General features: G+C 48.8%; 1 protein-coding gene across 1 annotated transcript in view; it reads left to right on the top strand.

Annotated features, from left to right (window-relative positions):
* Positions 1-23,018, top strand: part of EFCAB8 (EF-hand calcium binding domain 8) — a 3,172,177-nt gene that overhangs the window by 1,274,917 nt on the left and 1,874,242 nt on the right. Inside the window, exon 15 of the mRNA XM_085615170.1 lies at positions 14,885-14,992. Within this exon, the coding sequence (XP_085471296.1) occupies positions 14,885-14,992 (108 nt within the window). The remainder of the gene's footprint in view (positions 1-14,884; positions 14,993-23,018) is intronic.

The raw sequence follows: 23,018 nt of genomic DNA, 5'->3' as shown, positions 1-23,018 counted from the left end.
TGGTCAGTGATCTCACTGATGACATCACTGATGACATCTCAAATGACATCACTGATGACATCATCCACGTGAAAATCAGATGCACCTGACCAGACCCTAATATAACACTTGATTCACCCAGTCTAACATACAGGCTATAATTTTCAAAACCTTAAACACACCAATACCAGTTAGTGCATATCCACTCTCTAATTTGTAGGTCTACACACATCCACTCATTCACCTATACACTCACTCATACATACAGTCAGCCATCAATACAGCATTATCATATCCAGTCACATATCTATACAGACACTCATACACTGCCTCTCATTCTTGGAGTTATTCACACACCTAGTCAGTAATGGAAATAATCAATAACACTTTCATTTACTCACCTGTACAGTTATACACATACCACGTCACTTATTTAAACATATACTAACACATACTTACACTCTAATACAATAACTAATACAAGGACACACTGATCCATACAGGCACTCTCACAATCACTCATTCTCACATATTGTCTTTTATATAGTCCAACGCTCATATATACTGCCTTTCACATATGGAGTTACTCACATGTACCACTGAGGCATCCATTCACTCACCGAGACCCTCATACACACACTCACTCAGCCATACAGACCTTCACAGATACAGACTTCAACACATATACCTAGTGAATTAGCCACTCACACATCTATGCAGAGTCACACCCACCCAAGCAGACACTCAGGTACTCATACAGGTACTCAGACAAGCAATGAGTAGCTCATATAGATCCTCATTTAGTTGCTATCCAAACCATGGAACTGCTTACACACCAACTAACAACCAAAACTGTGTGAATGTCTTTATCAGTCACTAACACATGCATTAAGCAAGACACAATTAATTAGTCACTTATACAGTTAGTCACACACCTACTTAATCATCCATCCTCTCTTATACTCTCATTCATTCTTCAATACATCTTGGCATATATATATTTATAAAACATATTTAAACTTTACAGAAACACACATTCACTGGATGATGTCATCAGTGATGTCATCAGTGATGTCATTTGAGATGTCATCAGTGATATGTCACTGACCATGTCATGAGTGATGGAATATGTGACGTCATCAGCAGTGCATTGCGGTTGCGCGAGTTATAGTTAGCTCAACTATCTATAACAGGCGAATTTCTCTGGTTTTATATAAGTCAAATGTCCAACTAACTATAACGTCCCTGAAACCTATGTTTTTTTCAGTGAATATATATATATATATATATATATATATATATATATATATCAAAGGGGTTCACTTCCACTCGATCAGGAAGAAGGCGGCACAACCATCCGTGCTTTCAGGTACTTTTATTAAGCTGTAAACAACAACGCGTTTCAGCCGCAAGCGGCCTTTGTCAAGTTGATTTTACTTTCCTCTAGTCGCCATTTTAAACACAACCGTGTCATTATGGAAATAAACAAAATACTTCTGGCAACTATATTAAGTTACTACAATTCTTATTTCACAATGCAATGTTTAATCATCCCTAGTCAGTAGTCATTGGGTACTGTGGAATTATTTTACAATTTATAAATCTGAATAAATCAAACAATGACACGGTCAAAGCACAATTCATGGACATGAAAGAAAGATGCTATTTTCGTAGCTTAATGTAAGCTAAATATCGCATATAAGTACAAATATACGTCAGATTTCATCAGTGTGGTTGATATGCTAATAGTATCAATTGCTATGTAGCGGAAAGAACTCTCCCACAATTGCGGTTATTTTCACAATAAATTAAAATGAATCAATTCAATCCCGCTACCCATACAGCAACTCCACTGTGCATGTGAAATGGACAATTCCTTTTCAAGGCGCTTTATTTGTACTTAAATACAGCTTCATCGTCCCATTGCTATGTGTCTGAGGAAAGAACCTTTTGTTATGGCTGACGAGAAAAGTAGATATGTGACAAGTGTCCTTATAGCAAAATATTTTTGGTGAATTATACAAGGTTGAAAAATGTGAAAAAATTAAATACAAGAATAAAAATAAATAAAAATGTTGTTCTCCACAATTATACTAAATTAATTTTATATTTTTTATTTTTAGTTTTTATTCTGGTTTTCTAGATCATTTTATAATATTAAAAATTTTATTTTATTTTTTAAGTTATTCTAAACTGACTCATATCAAACTGGAAGTATAAGGTCAAAATTCCGGCTACTCCATAATCCATTCATGAAATATCACTTACATAGCCTACCAATTCCATATATAGACTTAAGTGAAAAGAGTCTGGAAGCTCCAGGCTCTTAATTCCATGGTTAGTCTGAATAATTGACTTCAGGATGTTTAGTTACCTGACCCCTTCCAAAAACCATATGTCCCGTGATCTCTAATGTTCTCTAAACAGTAAATAAAGGCAGGGTTTTAACCCGACCCTGCAATGTGTTAACACCCAAGAATTCATGACCATCATTTCATGTGGTTCACATCTCTATTAAAAGGACAAAAGTCCACGTTAGCTATTATTTAGGATACAGAAATTTGTAAAGAAACATGGCAACAGGGAATCATTAAATACCTATATGGGTACTTAATTCTTCTTCCTTATTGAGACCATAAGGAGTCCTTCACGGTGCAGTTCTGGGCAACTTGAAGTGTCCTTAAGGTGGATTTAGGTGCTCCTAGGTACAGGGAGTTGCCATAGTCCAGGCGCGAAAGAACAAAGGCCTGGACCATAGTTCTCCTAGCCCCCATATTTCTGCAGCATTCTAAGGGAGCCATAACAGGCACCTGTCACTTCCACTGCTTGTTGGTCGAATTTAAGTGACCTATCCAGCCACACGCCCAAGCCTTTTATCTTGGTCTTTGGGATCGGAGGGGGTCCCAGACAGGTTGGCCGTGGCAGTTTGAGGTCCGCATTGGATGTATTGCCTAGATAAATTATTTCGGTATTGTCTCCATTAAGTCTAAGACATGAGTGTTGCATCCAGGTTGCTACCTTCTCCAGGCAGGATTCCAGGTCGGATGGAACATTGTGCGGTCGATTTAGAGACTCTACCAGCTGAGTATCATCCACATATGTGCCATTTTTTTTTTTTTTTACTTTTTATTGTAAATATAGGCTGGCACAAGTGAAGCAAACAGTACACATAAACATTATTTCCAGACATCTGTGGTTTTGTAGCAATTGGCACAGTGATATCGCATATACCGTAACAGTAGACAACTTCCCATCCATTTAAGTTCCCACCTCCCCATCATTTTCATCTTCAGATTCCCCCTCCGCCCGCTTCTCAGGAGGCTCGCAGATATATCCCCTGAATCTATTCCAGGCCCCCCAGACTCTGCTCCACTTCTTAGGACATCCTCGATTGATGAAAACTGCTTTTTCGGCCACCATAGCAGTATCTAGATCCCCACACCATGCAGTGAGTGTTGGCGATTCTCCCGCACCCCACTTTTGTGCAATGTTGCGCTTCACTATCATTATCCCCAGCGTGGCCCACTCTTGTGTTGGGCGCGTAAGATCGTTTGGCTCCCACACGTTTAGCAAGCATCTCCTGGGTTCCGGCATTAATGACACCTCTGCCGCCTGTGATATGGTCCTCATTACTTTTACCCAGTATTCCCTGATCTTTGCTCACTCCCACACCGTATGAAAGAATGTGCCTTCCTCCCCACATCGTCTTAGGCAGTACGGGTGCGGTGCTGACCCTATTTTGTGAAGAGTGTGTCTCGTATAGTAGGTTCTGTGTACGATTTTAAGCTGTACTAATTTAAGTCTAGAGGGTATTCCCACCTCCCACGGGGAGGCCAGTGCCTCCCGCCATTCGGAATCTTCGAAGTCGCCCGTGTCCTGGGACCACTTTTCCTTTTTCCCTGAGCGCCACATGTGGGTCGGGTAAATTGTTCACTAATTTTCGGTAGGTAAAGGAAGTCGCCCGCTTCGGCATGTAGTCTGTCAGCAGCCTATCCTCCAGGGGGGTGGCCTCCAGAACCTCAGTGCCGGACGGCAAGACCACCTGCAATGCATGTTTTATTTGCAGGTACCGAAAGAGTTCTGAGGGTGCTAATACATACTGCGTTTGAAGGCGCTCAAATTGTGCCACATGTCCCCCACCGTGGATATACCAATTGCGTCTCATTTGTCAAAGCCTTTGTACTGACTTAGGCCGCCCAAACGTTGTGTATCCCACAGAGGGGTAAGTTGGGTTATCGTTCCCTTCCAGCCCAGTTTAACGTGAGCTTCATGCCATAGGTCGACCGTCTGCTTGGTGGGTCCGATCACCACTGGTGTACGCTTTCTGTTATAAAGTGCGGACATCATGCCCTCAATCCCCAGTCCATGCCTATCTGCCTTGAAAGCGGAATCTGTCTGCGGGGCATGTATTCACTGATTGATTACTTTCAGTTGGGCCGCCCAGTGATATAGTTTTATGTCGGGGAGTGCAATGCCGCCTTCGTATCACCCTTTAGTCAATTTGCGCTACGCTATGCGTGCCGGCTTGTTCCCCCATAACAGCCCGGAGACCTGGGCTGCTATCTTTTTGAAATAGTCAGATGGCACTGGGTATGGTGTATTTTCCAACGCATACAGGAATCGAGGTAGCGCCATCATTTTAAAAAGCGCCGCCTTCCCCAGCAGCGTCAAAAGCAGTGTCCCCCAATGAGTTGCATCCCTTTTTAAATGCTCCAGGGGGGGCAAAAGATTTATTTTAATAAATTCCCCCGGGTCAGTCGTGACATAAATACCAAGATACTTAAAGGCGTCCCCAGAGATCTGTAGAGGGCAATCCCCTTGGGAGTTGCGGTGGAGGGCCCCGGAGTACCGACTTGGACCAGTTTATAGTGTACCCAGACGCTCGACCGAACTGGTCACATATATTCAGGAGCACTAGAAGGGAGGTCAGGTATAATAGAACATCATCCGCATATAACGAAATGCGGTCTTCCCAGCCGTCCGTCCACCTAAGGCCCCGGATCATAGGTTCCCACCTGATCCATGCCGCTAACGGCTCCAAGACTAGGGCAAATAACAGCGGCGACAGGGGGCAGCCCTGGCGCGTGCCCCGGGACAGTGGGAAGACATGGCATATGTGACCATTAGCCGTCACATGCGCCAGTGGTTTTGCATACAGGAGACGCACCCATGCGCAGAACTTTGGGCCAAAGCCCAAGTGCGTCAGCACAGCGAACAGGAAGGGCCACTCCACCATATCAAACGCTATACGGGCGTCCAGTGATAGAAGAACGGTTGGCTCTTGAAGATATGGCATGCGGGCCAGCACTCCGAGCAGGCGCCTCAGGTTCAATGCCGTGTTTCTATTGTGCATGAATCCGGACTGGTCCGGGTGAATTAGGGTTGTGAGGTGTGGGGTCAGCCTGATTGCGAGAAGCTTTGCTAGAATTTTGGCCTCAGCATTGAGTAAAGAAATGGGGCGATAGGAGGTGCAGTCTTCCGGGGGCTTTCCTGGCTTTGGGATTGCCACCACCGTGGCCAAATGCTGATCCGGCGGCAGCTCACCCATTTGTAAGCTGTCACAGTACATATTGAGCAGGTGTGGGGCCACCGTCCCTGCCAGCCTTTTATAAAGTTCTACGGGTATACCATTGGGTCCCAACGCTTTCCCAGATTGCAAGAAACCAATTGCCACCTGCAGCTCATCAGTTGTAAGGTCCGCTTCCAGTGTAAGGGCCACCTCCGGTGTAAGTTTGGGCAGTGCTATATCCTTTATATGTCAGCACCTCTTCCACGGACATCTCAGATAGCGATGCGTAAACCTGTTGAAAGTGTTGCGCTAACATTTGCATACTATAGCGCGCGGATCGGTCACAGTTAGATTATCGCCTGTGCAAAGCTGTGCTATCCACTTTCTGTCTCGCTCCCTTTTATCGAGCCATGCCAGAAGCTTCCCGGCTTTATCGCCGGTCTCATATATCTTATGTCTCGTAGCCATGAGTCGGAGATGAGTCATCTCCTTGAGATATTCCCTATGTCGTTTTTGTTGAAAGTGTAAGCGCTGGGCTGCGGCCGGAGTTGGGTTGTGCGAGTGTTGGGTGTCAGCCTTCTGCAATTCTAATTCTATAGTAGTGAGCTCTTGCTGCCGTTCACGCCTATATCCCGTAATAGAAGCGATGGCCTGCCCCCTCAGCACGGTCTTATATGCCTCCCACAGGTTGGTCGGGGAGTGGACCGACAAGACATTTTCCTGGAAGTAATGTCGTGTTGTGGTGACCATAGTTTTCAGGATCCTGGGAACCTCCAAGTATCCAGGGAGTATGGGAAAAATTTGCGTCAGCCCCTTTTGATAATATGTGTATGTTAAAAAAAATTGGGGAGTGGTCAGAAATGCCCCTAGGGCTAATTTCAATCTAGTCCACATTTTTCAAACTATCCTGGGATGCAAGAAAGTAGTCTATTCTGGATAAGCTGTAATGTACCCCAGAGTGAAAAGTGAATTGTCGCGCCATGGGGTGGCGGTACCACCATATGTCCGCCAGCCCCAATGCATCCATAAAGCTCCCTAGGTGCGATACCCCCCTAGTCTGCTCCCTCGCAGGGTGTCTGTCTAATGTCCCATCCACCGTGGCATTGAAGTCTCCCCCTATTAATAGCTCTCCCACCGGGAGGTCGAGGAGGAAATCGCTGAGTGCCGGGAGTGTGACTGCATGCAATGCCGTAGGAACGTAAACTGACACTATATTGATAGGGTGCCCCTCCCACTGACCGATGATAGCCGCAAAGCGACCGCCCATGTCCGTTATAGTTCTATGTATTTTGAGTGGTGACTGTTTTTGCACTAGAATACCCACTCCCCTGGAGCCTGATGTGAACTCCGAGTGGGCTACCATCCTGAACCCCCACCTGTCCAATGCCCGACAGGCGGTACCAGTGAGGTGCGTCTCCTGCAATAGGACCACCGCCAGGGAGTATCGCTTAAGATATTGTAGGACTAAACCTCTTTTAATTTTGTCCCCCAGGCCATGTACGTTCCACGTAACTAGCGACAGGGTGGCCATCTGTGTGTTGGGGACCTGCTCTCGCTCAGAGGTCTGTGAGTTTGGTGTTGCCATTACTGGTAGAGTGCGTATTGAGGGTAACGAATTCACATGAACCTTGCCACCGCTACCCTGTGTCTGGGAAAGTGTCGCATACGAGTGCCTGTGTGTTGAATGCTAACAAAAAAAAACATAACCAGAACAACGGTCCCATTCCCTCCACCCTCCTCCCTGCCTCCCTGCTAGACGGATTTAAAACTACCCACCACCCCAACATTGCAGAGCGCTTAATACCCAATCCCTGTAACAGTACTTGCGTTTCGGGGGTGAGAAGTCCGGGGAATGCTGCAGCCTCCCACTTGCGTTTCGGGGGTGAGAAGTCCGGGGAACGCTGCAGCCTCCCCCCTCCTTGAAGAGCATTATTCACTTGAATCTCGCCGAAGCCTCACGGCTAGTCCCATGGCCGCGGGCCTCGGCCCTCCCCCACAGCTGATAAAGGCAGTCCTAGCAACCGGGTGTCGCGTCTTTTTCTTCTTTATTGGTAGCCCTTGGATACATCCTGGAAGGCCGGTGCCGTCAATTAGCACCAAGTCCCATTTGGACAGTCTTTAGCATCCGACCCTTGTGCGCTGTCGTCTTCCTGTTCTCGACTGTGTTCCCCGGGGTTCCCCTCCGCCACCTGCTGTTGCTGGCGTCTCTCAGACCGCCTGTATCCGTCCTTTCGTCGCCACCCCTCGAGCCAGTCATGGGCCTCGTCCGGAGTTTTGCCGTCCGCCACTACACGCAGCTTTGCCGGAAATAGCATGGAGTAAGTAACTTCTCTGCGCCTCAGTTCCTTTTTTACCTCTAGGAAGCTCCTGCGGCATTTGGTAGCCGCAGCTGTGTAGTCCGGAAAAAAGGAAACCACTGAGTTTTGGATGCGAATCGGCGGGGCCACTCTTGCTGTTTGCAGTATTGCATCCCGGTCGCGTAAATTAAAAATTCGGGCCAGAATTGGTCTGGGAGGCGCTCCAGGCTTAGGCCTACCGCCTGGCACCCTGTGCGCCCTTTCCACTGAGAAAAAGGCGGAAAGCCCCCTTGGTTGGAGTCTTGTCTTTATAAGGTCCTCAACATAAAGGTCCATGGCCAGGCCCCCTTCACTTTCGGGTATGCCCGTGAGGCGGACTTTATTGCGACGAGAACGCCCCTCCTTGTCATCCAGCTTCGCCGCCATTAGTTTGTTTTCAGCCTAAAGGTGGCTAACTTTTTTAAGCAATGTGGCCGTGTCTCCTGCCAGGGTTTTCGTTACCTGTTGCACCTCCGTGACCCTAGCGGTAATTTTCTGGAAGTCGGCTCATAGGAAGGATACATCCGTTGAAATGGTGCCCACCGTTGACTGTACATTAGTGAGAGCGGCCATAATGTCGTCCAGCGTCACTTTAGTCGTTCCTTCTGCCTCCGGGGCTTTGTCCGGCGCTTCTCTGCAGTCCGGCAAATCTTTTGCGTAGGCATACTTGTCCAGTTTGCCCTGGGCGGCCGTGCGTGGGCCCCTGCCCCCCATTTATGCCTGGAGAACTTTGCGCCAGACGGTAATCGCCGCCGCCAGCCGCTGGAGGTTCCTTCTACGCGCGGCCTGTCGGTTTTCCCGTCGCGCAATTACCTATAAGGTGTTTGGGCCAGGAGCCCGGATTGGTCGCAGCACTGGAATATATGCGGTCCACGGGGGGGGGGGGGCACTCCTCCCGACCCGTTGACCTTCGTCAGCCACCCCGGGCGCACAGATAGTCAAAACTCAGTCCGCAGGGAGTATGGTTTGGAGAACCAAGTGCATCAGGCCAGGTCTGTGATAGGCTCCGTGTGCCAAGTCATCCGGCTCTCCCCGGGGCCGGTGCCCGTCTACCCAGTCTTGGTGGTTACGGCCCTACTTGCCCCCCAGGGGTCGCCTTTAGAGTCCATGGCTTCTACCATAAGGTCCCATTGTGCTTGAGCTGTGGTCCCCGGAGAAGAGCACTTATTGATGGGGCCCGGGGGAGGCGAAGGCCGGGTCTCTGCTGTGCCCACTAGACCCTATTCCTCAGTAAGTGGGCGCCCTCGCCTTCTCTCCTCACCTCACCCCTCCCAGCAGCAGTTCTCGCCCGGAGCCGGGGTCCGATTCATCCCCGATAGGCTCCAACTCACCGCGGGGCTCCGTAACAGCAGGCTGCACGATCGTCCTTCTCTCAGAGCACCTCAGGGCCCATCACTTTGCGGGACTAGCAGGAGCCAGTGCCGCAGGCGTCTCTCCGCCGCCCGCTACCCACCAACGTAGCCAAGTGGGGGAGGGAGCCAGCACAATCGATTCCGGTCGTCGCTGGTCACCTTCAAGGCAGGATAAATCTGCGGATAATGCGTCGGATTTTCAGGGGAGTCTACCTCGTCCCTGGAGCTCCTCTAGTAGGCGGCCATCTTAGACGGCAGCAAGCCACGCCCCCATATGTGACATTTTTAATCCCATACGGCTTGATGATATCAGCCAGCGGTTTCATATACACATTGAACAGCGTAGGACTCAGGGAAGATCCATGAGGTACTCAATAGTTGAGAGGTAGAGGCCTAGAGGTAGATTCCCCCCGCAAAGACCTGAAATGTTCTGCCACTCAGGAAGGATTGAATCCAGAAGATCGCTCCCCCTGACACCCCGGCCCTCCTAAGCCTATTAAGGAGAATGTTAAAATTAACCATGTCAAAGGCGGCACTGAAGTCAAGGAGGATAATGGCTTCTGCTCCTCCCTGATCGATTATCTTTTTTGCTTCTTCGACTTCGGCTCTAAGTGCGGATTCAGTTCCTTGATGGGGACGAAAGCCAGTCTGGGAATGGTGTAAAAGCTAATGTGTTTCTAAGAAATTCGAAAGAGTGGAGTTAATATGCTTTTCCAGGACCTTACAGATCACGGGCATCAGGGATATGGGACGATAGTTGCTCAGAACATCAGGATTTAGGCTTGATTTTTTTCAATAACGCTTTCACCATGGCTTGTTTCCAGGAAGGTGGTACGAGGCCATTGGTGATAGAAAGATTAATAACATCCAGTATGACCAGTAGCACCACCTCTTTAACCTTCCACAGAAGGTAAGGAGGGGCCGGGTCAAGAGGTGAGCCCGACTTGATTGCCAAAAATGTCTGCTAGGTTATCCAGGTCCAGGAGTAGAAATTCCTCCAGAGTGTGCTTAATGTGATCCAGAGGCCTATTTATAGTAAGGAGGTCACTGGTCACCGGGACAAGGAGATCACTGGGACATGGAGAATCTGGGAACGAGTTATATACAGAATTTTTCCCTGAAAGTATTCTGCAAGTTCATTGCATCGATCAAAGGTTATTCCTGTAGAAGTACTGTAAAGGTTTTCGTGAAACGTCCTGGCTTCTGCATGCAAAAGGTTACACCTATTTCTTTTTTTTTTATTTCTTTTTTTTTATTGTCCTCATTCAATTTAGAAGCTTTGGGCCCCCCCCTGTACTGGCTCCTGCCAGAGCTTTTTATTTCTGCCAAGGGTCATAATTTCCCATAAACTTCTGTTTTAGTTTTCTACTCTGGCCAACCAACCTAACTGCAGATCACACACGAGAAGTAAGAGACTCAAAAAGCAGGCATAATCATTGGACATGTTCCTGCCCTTAACCGCATGCATTCACTTAAGATCTAAATAGTTTGCAGCTGAACACCAGAAATGGTTTCTTTTCCTCACTAATGCACTATCCAAACTGATTGTGTGTTTAACAGCTTTTATCCAATCAACTTCAGTCAGAGGTAGATTACTGATCCAATTTTTACAAATCTCTCTTTTCGAGCCTAAAGAATCAGATAGAAAACCAATTTCTTTTTGTCCTTAGAGGTATCCACATGCAGCTCTTGTACCCCAAATCCTATGAGAGGCAGACTTACCTTACTTCTGTGTCCTTTATAGATGAGATACATCTACTTACATCTCCCCAAACATTTTGAATCATGGGACACTCCAGAAACGTGTGAATGTCATCTCCCCTCTCTAGGCTGCATTTTAAACAACTTGACGTTCTTCCTTTCCACAGTTTCGCTAGCCTATATGTAGACCGAATATATGGTTCCTTCTTAGATTGGCAGGTTGTATTGTAGAGTAAAGAATCTTAAAAGATAGTTGCCATAAGTCTTCCAACTGCAAGCCCGGCAAGTTCTTTTCCCACAAGTCGCTTCGAAGTTTGAAGACACCATCTGTTAATTCCAGTAGAAGCCAGAACCATCTGGCCATTTTCTTCTTCTTTGGCACTTCACCAATCAAACCCGCTTCTAGCTCATTTGACAGACCTATTTTCACCCCAGATGACTGGAACCAGCTTTTTATCTGAAAGTATTTAAACCTCGAAATTTTGTTGCTGGATATCTCTGCCAGTTTGTCCCATGACACCAATTCTTCCTCCTCCACCAGGTCACCCCATCTCTGAACTCCTGCTTTCCTTAAAGGGAGAGCAAGCATATCCTTAGTCCAGTGAGTCCCAAACTTTTTCGACCCGAGGCTTCCTTGACCCATTGGCCATTGCCCGTGGCTCCCCACTGTTACTTTTTGGGAGGGTGGGGGATGTAAGCCCGGCCTCTGGAGTACTTTCATTTTTCTCCCTGAAAATAATTGGGATGAAGCTGATGAAGGTATTATAATCATATACTCAGGTTGTTTCGTATTACTAAGGCGGCGCCTCTAATAAAATATTCCTAGTTACATTTCTTTACCCATGCCTTTTTAAGGGTACCCTCTCAAACTTTTTGATCCCACTTACAGTGCTAGATAGCACCCCTATGAATGTAGGCCCCATTGCCAAAGTGTTTCTGCTCTTGAAGAATATTTGCATGCACTTCCATTTCTACCCATGTCATACGTGCCAACACACCTGTCTCAGCAGGGTGTCTCACTATTTTTTTAATCCCCATACAGCTTTGTTTTTGCTTTTCCTCTCTAAAATTGCCTCCAAATCACTGCAAGCCAAGTAACTTCCTCTGATTTTTTTTTTTTTTTAAACGTCCCTCTTTCTTGCTTCTAGAGGTGGCATTATGCTCTATATGGTGTTTTACTTCCCTGTGCTCAAGGAGAGAGCAGGCCTGTCTGGAGATGTGTGTACTGAAGGTACCTATGGTTCAAGTACAAGTGTCAATACTTAATGATACTTAATGTGTTTAATAGACAGGACCGCTGTACTTTCCTAATAACTTGCATTGGTGTAAAATGCATTTGGTAAAAAACGAAGCTATTAACGAATATAACAAAATAAATCAGGCATCTTCCACTTACTTTGAGAGTGTTGGAACGTGGGGTTCCAGTGAAGTATGGAGGTCATCTCCCTCGACATGCCATCAATTAAGCACTACATTTACAGCTTTAGGTATTTCACGTACAAATAATCAACATCTTTCGTTTAAGTCTAATTAGTTTAACTGAAGCCAACAGCCTCATCAACATTAAATGCATTTAAGTGCTTTGTGCGCTGCTCCCCAGGCTAGATTTGACGGCTTCCCAGGGAGCCACGGCGCTCAGTTTGGGAACCACAACCCTAGTCCATTCAGGAGATCAAGGGGCAACCCATATTGGCGCCAACCTGCTGTAGTAAGTGAGTTTTATCTCCTTTCTGATCTTCGACCAAACTTCAGTCATACTACGTAGGGTCTTAAGATGCATCCTTTTAAAATACTTAGGGTCTCCGAACTTGTACATACATCCATGCTCTCCTCCTTTGATGTCCAGTAGCATAGACCCAAACATTTTACCAATCTCGGAGTTGTCTGGTTGACTTAATAACATCTTCCCATTTTTTAGAAGAAAAGCCCAGGCATAGTACCCTAAATCTGGCAGGCATAGCCTCCCTTTTTCTCTCTTCCAGCGTAGTTTTTGCCAGGCAATACGCGGGCTTTTTGAATCCCATATAAAACTGTTGATCTTATCCTGTATTAACCACTCAACCTTAAACATTAATGGAATCGTCTGAAATAGGAAAGTAAACTTCGGGAGGATTTACATTTTTACCAGATTTGTTTCCCTATATTAGTCAGTGGAAGATGAAACCAACTTAGCATCAGGCTACAAGCTTCTTTCATTGCCTTAGAAAAATTAGCCTCCGGAAGATCCTTAATAATCTGGGAAATCTTTATGCCTAGGAATCTCATCTCTTTTCTGAAAGTATTTGGGTTTGTCTCCAAATTCCATGCAATAACCTCAGTTTTTGCCCTGTTTACTGCATATCCAGCAATGCGGCCAAATTGTAGGGTCAGATCATTAAATAATGGGACAGTCCCCTTCAGGTCTGATGTGTATACCATCAGGTCGTCCACATATAAAGCCACCTTTCTCTCCTAAACCTTATATCTAAAAGGAAGTATCCAACTCTTTTTCCTGATCTTGGTTGCCAAGGGTTCAATATAGAGGTTGAAAAGAAAAAGATGATAAAGGGCAACCCTGCCTTGTCCCTCATGAAATATTAAAGGTCATGGAAAGATTCCCATTTACCAGGACTCTAGCATGTGGTTTTCTATATATCATGGCCAAAGTCCTACAGATGATTTCGCCTAGGTTGTATAGTTTTAACATTGTCTGCAGGTAGGTCCAGTTTACCCTGTCAAACGCTTTAGTGGCGTATAGTGTGATGACTGCTAGAGGGATTTCGTAGGTAGTAGCTATATCAGTTGCCCCGATTACACTATATGTCAACTCGAGTATCCCTCTTCCTCTTACAAACCCTTTCTGATCTACGTGCATGAGACCCCCCCCCCATAACCCCGTTCAGTCTCTCTGCCCAAAAATTTGCAAAAATTTTATAGTCGCACTTTATTAATGAACTGGGTCTATAAGAGTCACATACATTTGGGGGTTTCCTGATTTTGGATTTATTGTTATTGTGGCCTCGTCCCAGGATGCTGGTAGATTAGGAAGAGTTACTGATAGGGAGGTAAAGGCATGGTTGGAGCAGGACGTCCCTCAGAGCATCTATGAAAGTAGTAGTACAGTGATAAAAAGCAATATAACTATCACAGACGTTAAGAATGCGATTAGGGCGGGGAAGTCTGGCAAGGCAGCAGGACCGGATGGGCTACCTTCAGAAATATATAAATTTTAAGGAGGCCCTCCTGCCATTTATGACAAAGCTAATTGGGATTTTTTTTGTATAGGTACACCTCTTTCGTTTATGTCGGAAAGGGTACTACACTTTTTCAATATGAAAACTATTCATTTACCTCAAGTTTATCACTGTCCTCGTTTTTAACCTATAAGCACATAGCTTCCACGCATAGCAAGAGAATGACGGCACTATTTTGCAACAGGATTCAAGTGATAAAGGAAAGCTATTGTTATTAGGCTTATCACTGATTTACGGAGGGCTCATGACTAGAAACACCATTGCTTTATTTTGTCTCATGGCTCTAGTTTTCCATGATTCTAAATTGTAACTAGAACGAGTTACATAAAGTTTAAACTAAAGATCTTATAATAATTGGTAGTATTCTGTATTTGTGACAGGACCCTTTATAGTGGTGGCTTTATTAGTGCTACCTTATGTGCATGGGTTGTGTAATTCAATTAATTAATCAACGTTATTAGAATAAAAAAAAAATGTTAAAACTGCAATTAGAAGAACACAACACAGAGCCAGATTGAAAGCGGGGAGCTGTTGAACTCTGATGACAAGACAATTCTATGTGGAGAGCATTTCACAATCCACACCCAGCAGCAGAAAACCACTTGTCACTTCTGCTTTTCAGTCCAGTGTGAGGGGGGGGGGGTCATAAATAAAAAGAATCAGCCAGATGGAAGATTTTGACTTCTATAGTTGGTTTAGTTTTATTAGCCAAATATTGGGGATCAGGGTAGTGGACAGCCCTGTGTAAATTACACGTTGGTTTATATTTTCCAGATTGGCGTTCTGCGTGCCTCCTCAGAGGCAATGGAGTTTAGTGGTAAGATTCTAACATCTCACAGTGAACCGCTCTGTGCTGCACTTTTCAATAGCAACTTCAACCAGGTGAGAAACAACTGGCAAATTATGACATGTTATGGGTTAGTGATTTCAATGCAAGAAACCGAGGTGCAAATGATGCTTCTCTCCCTTACTGATGACCCTCAACATCATTAAATGTACTATTACTGTACACTGTCTCAGACCCCCAGCCTCTTTATTACTGTTATCCAGAGATTCTAGTAATTCTAAAAAGCACTTGCTTCTGTTTTCTTGACCTGTGCTTTTCCAACCCTATTGGTCCTCACTTAACTTCTTATATAGAAGTTATACCCATTGAATGCCTATTGCCTGAGGCTTAGTAAAGTCTTTGTTTTCAGAAAGGATTAAGACAGAGTGTGCAAACCACACACTCAATGTTTACTACCACCCGGCATTAATGTCTTATTCTTCCTTTTCATCACCTATGGAGTGACTGTCTTTAACTTTCAGCAAGCATTAGCAAAGCCATTAGGTTTAGCTTGCATTTTTGACACCTGACAAAAACATTTTAAAAACCTTGCCACAGTGAAAAAGCAAAAGAAAAAAACGAATGCTTTCTGTATATGAAAAGAATAAGCGTTCCAGAACCACCAGTGTGTGTGTGCATCCAGATGCACGCATGAACGTTCATCTCAAATTATTTAAAAACCATTTAGAAATGGCAGCTTGCCAATATAGCAGCCAATAGTAGATGGAGCTTGAAGGGAGAAACCTGGGCCTTGGGCGGAACAGCGTTTCAATATAGAGAGCGTGGTAGTGGGGAGCTGAAAGAGCAAAAGAGAGAGGGGTGGAAATAGTCCTCATGCACAGCAATGCAAAGTCCATATATTAGCAATGAAAGGATATAGCTCATCCTGTCAAAAAACACGAGACCAAAATGCTCTTTAGGTAGGGCAAACACAAGTCTAGGGAGGAAAGCCAGCCAATAAGGAATCAGGGAACAGAGGTAAGAAAGTAATTGAAACATGAGCAAGGGGCGGACCTAAACACACTCTGAGTCTCTATTAGATACAATAGGTCTGTTGCTAAAAGGCAGCTAAAGTTGTCTGTAGGTGAGACCCCAAAAAAAAGAGTGAAAATAAAAGCATGTTGAAGAGGTGGAAGTAAAAAGAGAAGCCAATCTTAAGAAGGCTCTCAGATGCAGCCAATACTGCATCCTCGATGTTACTGCCCCACTCCTCCATAATCTTGATCTGTTAAAAAATGCAGACACCTCACCAACATTTTGACAACTGACATGATTTAGCCCAGTTCTTTGTTTTATGTGAGATATTCCCCGCTTATTTCTGTAAAGCAAACAAAGGCTATCCTATATATGAACATCTATTTTGTAAACCTCGCCTACAAGTCTTCTATTGGGGATAACAGCAGTGTGTTTGTTTTCAGGGACACATTTATTAGGTATGTGTACAAGCATGTCTAGACTTTCACCATGCTGAATAAAGCTTTGTGAAGAGAAAATCTAAGATTTTATTACAGAATAGTGTATGTATATTATATCTCTTCTTCATGGACATCAACATGTTATTGATACTGTGGTTTATTTTTATTTTGCATCTGATTTCTGCTTATGCCTTAACTCATAAGAAGATTTTCTCCCTTATCGCGGGTCAACAAACTCCTTACAACTTCATTCTTGTACCAATGCCTGTTTCACTCTCTTTAAGGAAATTAGTCTACATGGGGGTATTAGACCCACTTCCCTTCTTTCCTCATTGGGTTGTCTTCTCCTTCCAAACTAGTTACCTTTGTTTCAGTTCCTATATGTATGTTTCAAAACACAGAACTTAGGCTGGAACTCTGCTATGGTTGCTTCTTATTGTTGAGTCAGAATGGTTCCCTTTTTGGTGCTGGAGAAGTCCCAGTGGGCACATCATCAGGGAGACCACTCCAAGTTAAACCAGATCTCTGAGGAGACGGCAAACGATCTGCATTGGTGGTTGCTAGACCTTGATTGGGTCAGCGGCAGATCCCTTTCCTTGCCTCACCCAGAGATCACTTCTGGGTTGGGGAGGCCGTCTGGTAGAGGTGTAGATCAAAGGCGTCTGGTCTCCAGGGTGAATTGGCCGTGGACCTTGGACTAGGGGGCAATAGGCATCTTGAAGTGGCAGACACACTAGGAGTTTTTCTAGTGGTACACCACCTAGCGGGATCTCTAAACGCCAGGGTGAACCAACTCAGGTTGCCGATGCCTAGTGATTCAGGAATGGCAAATACACCCGGAGGTGGCGTAACGTCACCTTTGCAAATTAGGGGGACGGTGGGTTAATCTTTTCAGCATGCTAGGAATATGCAACATCAGCACTTTTGCCAATTGGAGTTTCAAAGGCATTGGGTGGACAATCAGCTGTTTGTGAGATTTGCTGGAGCAAATAAGGGCAGAACAGTGCAGTAAAGGACCATCTCTTGGGGCGTGGCCTGTGGTGTCAAGATGGCGGTCGCACTCTGAGAGTGCTCCGGTACCCCTCCGTCATCCGGCTTGCATCCGCCGCTGACTGCTGCCCTGTTTACTGCTGCCAGAGACCCTCTGCCCCTTTTGCTGAGTCCTGGGCTATTTTTGTTCAAGATTAGAGCCTCCATCGGCCGGTTCTAGCCCTGCCCGCCACCGATTACACAAAATGGCGGTTCCACCGGCGGCCCGCTCCGGCGCTCTGGGGCCTGGGCGCCGCTGAATCCTCCTCCTTCGGGGCCCTCCCAGCGGCTGGGGTAGCGGCTGCACCTACCTGGAGCTCGGAAGGGGGAATAGACTCGCTGCGACCTGAGGCTGAGAGAGGATTCGCGCCTGGAGCCTGCCCTGTCCTGCGGGCCCTCCGGTCGCTTCCGTGGAAGATCTGCCTGTTTTCCCTCCCTCTTGACTGTACCTGGACCAATGGGGAGTGCGGCCTGCTGGCTCCCGCTGAGACCCGCACAGACCCTGCCGCCAATGCCCTGAGGGGTTTAGCCCCCCCTGCCGGCTGCTGCACTGTTCCTGGGACGCCGGGGCCTTGTCTTGGCCCACTGGAGATTCCTGGCCTGCGGGGGCGGTGGGCCTTGGTCTGGCCTTCACTGCTGGTCCCCCTCTTTGCTCCTCTCAGCGCCCTGCTTCCTCCCCTTCTGATAGTGCCTGGGCTTCCGGGAGTGTGGCCCGCTGACGCCTGCCATGACCCGCATGTGCCTGCGCCGATGCCCTGAGGGGCCCAACTCCCTGACTGCTGCAGCGCTGCCCCCGTGGCGCCGGGGCCTGGTCTTGGCCAGTGGAAGACTTCTGGCCTGCGGGGGGTGGTGGGCCGTGGCTCGGCCTTCGCTGTTGGTCCTTCGCTTTGTTCTCTCGGCGCCCCATGCCTGCCTGCCGCCGGTGGGGCCCGGCGACCTGGTGGCACATCGGCCTCGGCTACCAGAGCGGGTGGCGGTGAGCGTGCCCTGGGCCTAGCTGGGAGCCCCGGTCGGGCCCCGGGGGCGCTGGCTGGTGTGAAGGAGGGGCCGGAATCCTGCTGACAGCGCCGTGGGAGTCACTGGTGAGTGGGGCTTGGGTTTGGGGATCGGCCACTATGTCGGGTGGCGGAGCGGAGAGGTGACCTGGGGCCCCCCCCCTCTCTCCATTGTCACCCTGCGCTCCCACCCTCCTTGCAGTCCTGGGCCTGCTCCTTCAGTCTGCCATCATCGCCGGCCACCGGCTTATCTCCTGACCCGGTGTGTGGCCTCCCCGGTCGCGATCGACTGGGCCGCCCGGAGTCTGATTCCCCACGCTACTGTGATTTCCCGTGGGAGTACCGGCGCACACGGGACGTCTGTGGCCCAGGGTTGCGAGTGACTCTTGTGTCGCCCAGCCGGTGGAAACCTTCAGTGAAAGGGGTCCGGGAGTGTGGTTTGGCCACCGCGTCGGGTGGCAGCGAGATGGCACCTCCACCCCCCTCCTTGTTGGATACATGTACTCCGCTCCCTTCCACACCGCGCTCCCTGTCGGGGGGTGCTTCCTCGGATCCTACGGGAGGCATCGAAAGGGGCCCCTTCTGCTCCGGACCGCGGGCCATGGCTCCCCCTGGGCCGCTGTCCGATCCAAACCACTAGCCTACTCTCTTGGAGGGGAAGCCGCTTCGGCTGGACTTGGAGCTTGTGGCCGTGGCGGCGCCTGGTCTGACGCGGCCGCCCTCCACTGGATAATTTTGCCCTGGCCTGCCATTGGGATTGAATCACCGAGCTGATCTTGCCCTCCTTGGGCCTGTAGGGGGGTCTCGGGCGCCCGCACCTGAGTATTGACGGTCTGGGTGTCGACGGTTCCCCCTCCTCCTATGACGGACCATTCCTCGCCCCTGCCTGTGTTGGTCGGATCCTGCCCCTGGTGGCAATGGGCAGAACGCACCCTGCAGAATCCGGCCCCCCAACCTCAAACAAAAATGGACCAATTCACCACGTCGGACCGGGACCCTGGCGGTGGGACGCCCAACGTGCCTGGCGCCACCGGGGGTGATCTCACCACCATCCTTCAAGCGATAGGCGCGTCGCAAGCATTGGTCGAAAACCCGATTGGAGAAGTGAGGGTCGATATGGCTCTCATTCGCCAGGACCTACGCGACGGCTCGAATCACAGAGGCGGAGGCCCGTATCTCCATGGCGGAGGACGCCATTGACCAACTCAAGACTCAGGTGGCACGTCTCCAGACCCAGACCGCGGAGCTCCACCGAAGGGCTGAGGACGCTGAAAACAGGTCACGAAGAAACAACCTACGCCTTGTAGGTTTTCCTGAGGGAGTGGAGCAGGGTCACGCCGACACATTCGTGGAAACCTGGGTGCGCTCCTGGATGCCCAAAGATTCCCTCTAACCCTGGTTCGCCGTTGATCGGGCTCACCGTTCCTTGGCTCCCAAGCCTCCGCCCGGAGCCTCTGCCCGACCCATAATCCTGAGGGTCCTTAATTTCTGGGACAGAGACGCCATCCTCGGGGCGGCCAGGGCACATGGGCCGTTGCAGTTTCAGAACGCCAGGATCATGGTCTTCCCGGATTACACCAGGGAGGTGCAGGCCCAGCGTTGAACGTACGATGAGGTTAAACAGAAGCTCCGTAACATGGGTCTCCGCTACGGCCTTCTCTTCCCGGCCCGACTCAAAGTTATCTTTCAAAACAAAACAGTCTTCTTTGATAGCCCACAGGCAGCCTGGACCTGGCTCACGGAGGAACGGCGCTTCATGAACCGGACGGTTTCTTCCCCTGTGCACCGAGCCCCCTCGCAGCCACTCCCGACTCTGCCTAATCCCCAGAGACGCCGGACTAGGTCCGGCAAGAAAAACGACCATCTTGGGGAGGCATCCTGATCACCAGGTGCACCGTCCCAGCGCCATCTCTCCCAGGCTTCAACTCGGGGATCCGGCACCCCTGGCCCGACCACCTCGCTGATTGACTTGAGCGGTATTCCGGGCCCCTCGGAGTGCCTACGTCAGGCTGTGTCCGACTCTGACCTGTCTAGGAGCCCTGCGCTCCACGGATCCGGTGAAGATGAAGATACTTGAAAGAGGCCGGCATCAGACACTTTCCATTTCACTTCTCAAAGCCCACACAACAAGACCGTTCTCATAATCCTTAAGCTGGAGGCGATCCGGCTTCAGTACATCTAACGGTTTTGTGATCTGTTTCCTAATTCAATTTCAGGACCCACTGGCAGTCCTTGTTGCATATTAGTCCCAACTGTATTGGTTCAATGGGGGGGGTTGATCCAACATCATGGCTTCCTCATGCTCTGTGACTTACTTCCTACTTCACTCCCTGGACTTACTTGCAGTCTCTATTGCCTAACTGCCCTATGTGTAACTGCAGCTGTTGGCGAATCCTTACCCGAATACATGGAGGGGTGTTCATCTCTGCCATGTCTATGTTCCGCTAACCGTTTTAGCTTAGCACCTAGTCCTATTGTAGGGTTGTTGTTTTTAATTGTTTTCCTTCTCAGGGTGACAGATGCTTTATTTTCAGAAGTGTAGGGTGGGGAAGTTGGGGGGCGAGGGAGGAGGGAGGACTGTTGTCTCCCGAATGTTTGTTGTTTTTAGCCGCCCACAGGCCCCTGTTCCCTGTTTTTATTGGTAGCCACACATGCACACATGCCTTTGATGACGACACGAGACTCACCAGATCGCGCGCCCTCTGCTCAGGGGCCCCGGATACGGAATATTGTCTCCCTTGGGACCCGGGCTTACTTGCGCTTGTGTCCCCTCTCCCACAGACTACCCAGCAGGATGGTGTTTGCTTTACATAAGGCCCTTCACATCCTCTCCTGGAACGTTAACGGTCTATTGGACCGGATCAAATGTACAGTTGTTCTTCGTAGAGCCCAGCGACACACGTCAGATATTCTGTTCTTGCAAGAAACACACCTTCTGGGTTCACAATGTAACTTCCTCGCCCGGTATGAGTTTGACAGGGTTTGGCACTCCGGTTTTACGCGGGGCTCCCGGAAGGTGGCCATACTATTTCAGAAGGGGCTTCCCTTCAACCTGACACAGGCCGAAACAGACATACAGGGCCGCTATGTGGCCCTGATGGGCACGATCGAAGGACACCCATTCAATCTTCTGTGTACATACATTCCCCCCGCTACCATGGCCTCTGCCCTCCACCACCTTACGTTGGTTCTCACCTCCTTTCCACAGGGTCTGACGGTTGTTGGGGGCGACTTTAACGCTGTCCTGCAACCGTTGCACGCCACGACCGGCGTTCCATCGGCTTCCCGCCTAACATCTGCAATGCGACTGTCTGACTGGTCCTCCGCCCTAGGTCTCTGCGACGCCTGGAGAGTGTGGAACCCCCGCAAGGAACAATACACACACACTTCAGCAGCTCACCACACTCACTCTCGTATTGACCTATTCCTGCTATCCGCCACGGACTGTCATTTGATGTCCGGGGCCACGGTCTTACCCAGGGGCATCTCAGATCACTCCCCCGTCTCCCTCCCTCTCGGGAACCCTCCTAATGGCACCCGTACGGCATGGCGTATGAACGCCTGGTTCCTGCAGGATGCAAACTTTGTCGAATCCCTCGGGCAGGAACTGAAACATTACTTCTCCACCAATGAGGGCTCAGTCTCCTTGCCGGTAAACCTATGGGAAGCCGGCAAGGCTGTGATACGAGGGGTGGGTAGAGGTCTGGTCCACGCGAAACGTATGGAACAATCCGCCCGGCTCACACAGCTAAAGGCCCGGGTGGCACAGCTGGAGGGCGCCCAGGATACCAATGATGATGATGATGACTCCCCTCGACAACTCACACTGATCCGAGAGGAGATTTACCAGATCTCGCTGGAGTCTGCTAAAATGCTCTGGCGCTCCTCTGTGGCGCGCGTGTATTGCTGGGGCGATAAAAATGGCAAACTTACATAACTTAGTGTCCCAACCCAAGGCCAATCGCATCCTCCTCGAGATTCGGGGCGAGAACGGAGCCCACCACGTCACCTCCCAAGCCATCGCTCGAACATTCGCCGGCTAATATGCGGCCCACTACGCAGCCCAAACCCCCCGGTCTTCCCTGGCGACCTTATTGGCTGAAACTGGGACTCAGCTGCCCTGCCTTTCCCAGACGGAGTCGGAGACTTTAGACCTTCCTTTAACACCGGAAGAGATACACGGGGCTATTTCACTGTTGCACTCCGGCAAAACGCCCGGGCCCAACGGTTATCCCCATGAATATTACGCGAACCTACCGGTACACATTGGTCCCGCACTTGGTGGAGTTGTTTAATTATGTAATAGACAAAGGGTCCTTCCCGCCTGAGATGGATGTGGCCACTATTGTAGTCCTCCTGAAGACACAGCCCTCCCTTGCCTGTGCAGACTACCGCCCCATCTTCCTAATCAACACGGAGGTCAAAATCTTCACCACTGTGGTGGCACAAAGACTCCACCGCCACTTACAAGCGCTGGTTCACCCTGATCTATGCGGCTTCATGCCTGCCCAGGGTACCTGACATTGCATACGCCGCCTCCATCCTGCTCTTGTCCTGCTCTTGCGCATCGCCATCACCTCACCCCGTATCTGGCTTTGCTCTTCATAGATTTTGAGAAAACCTTTGATGCGGTAGATTGGGGC

The sequence above is a fragment of the Triturus cristatus genome, chromosome 7, assembly GCF_964204655.1.
Source record: "Triturus cristatus chromosome 7, aTriCri1.1, whole genome shotgun sequence".
NCBI classification, from domain to species: Eukaryota; Metazoa; Chordata; class Amphibia; order Caudata; family Salamandridae; genus Triturus; species Triturus cristatus.
The sequence above is the reverse complement of the archived record's forward strand: the minus strand, read 5'-3'. Positions and strand labels throughout refer to the sequence as shown.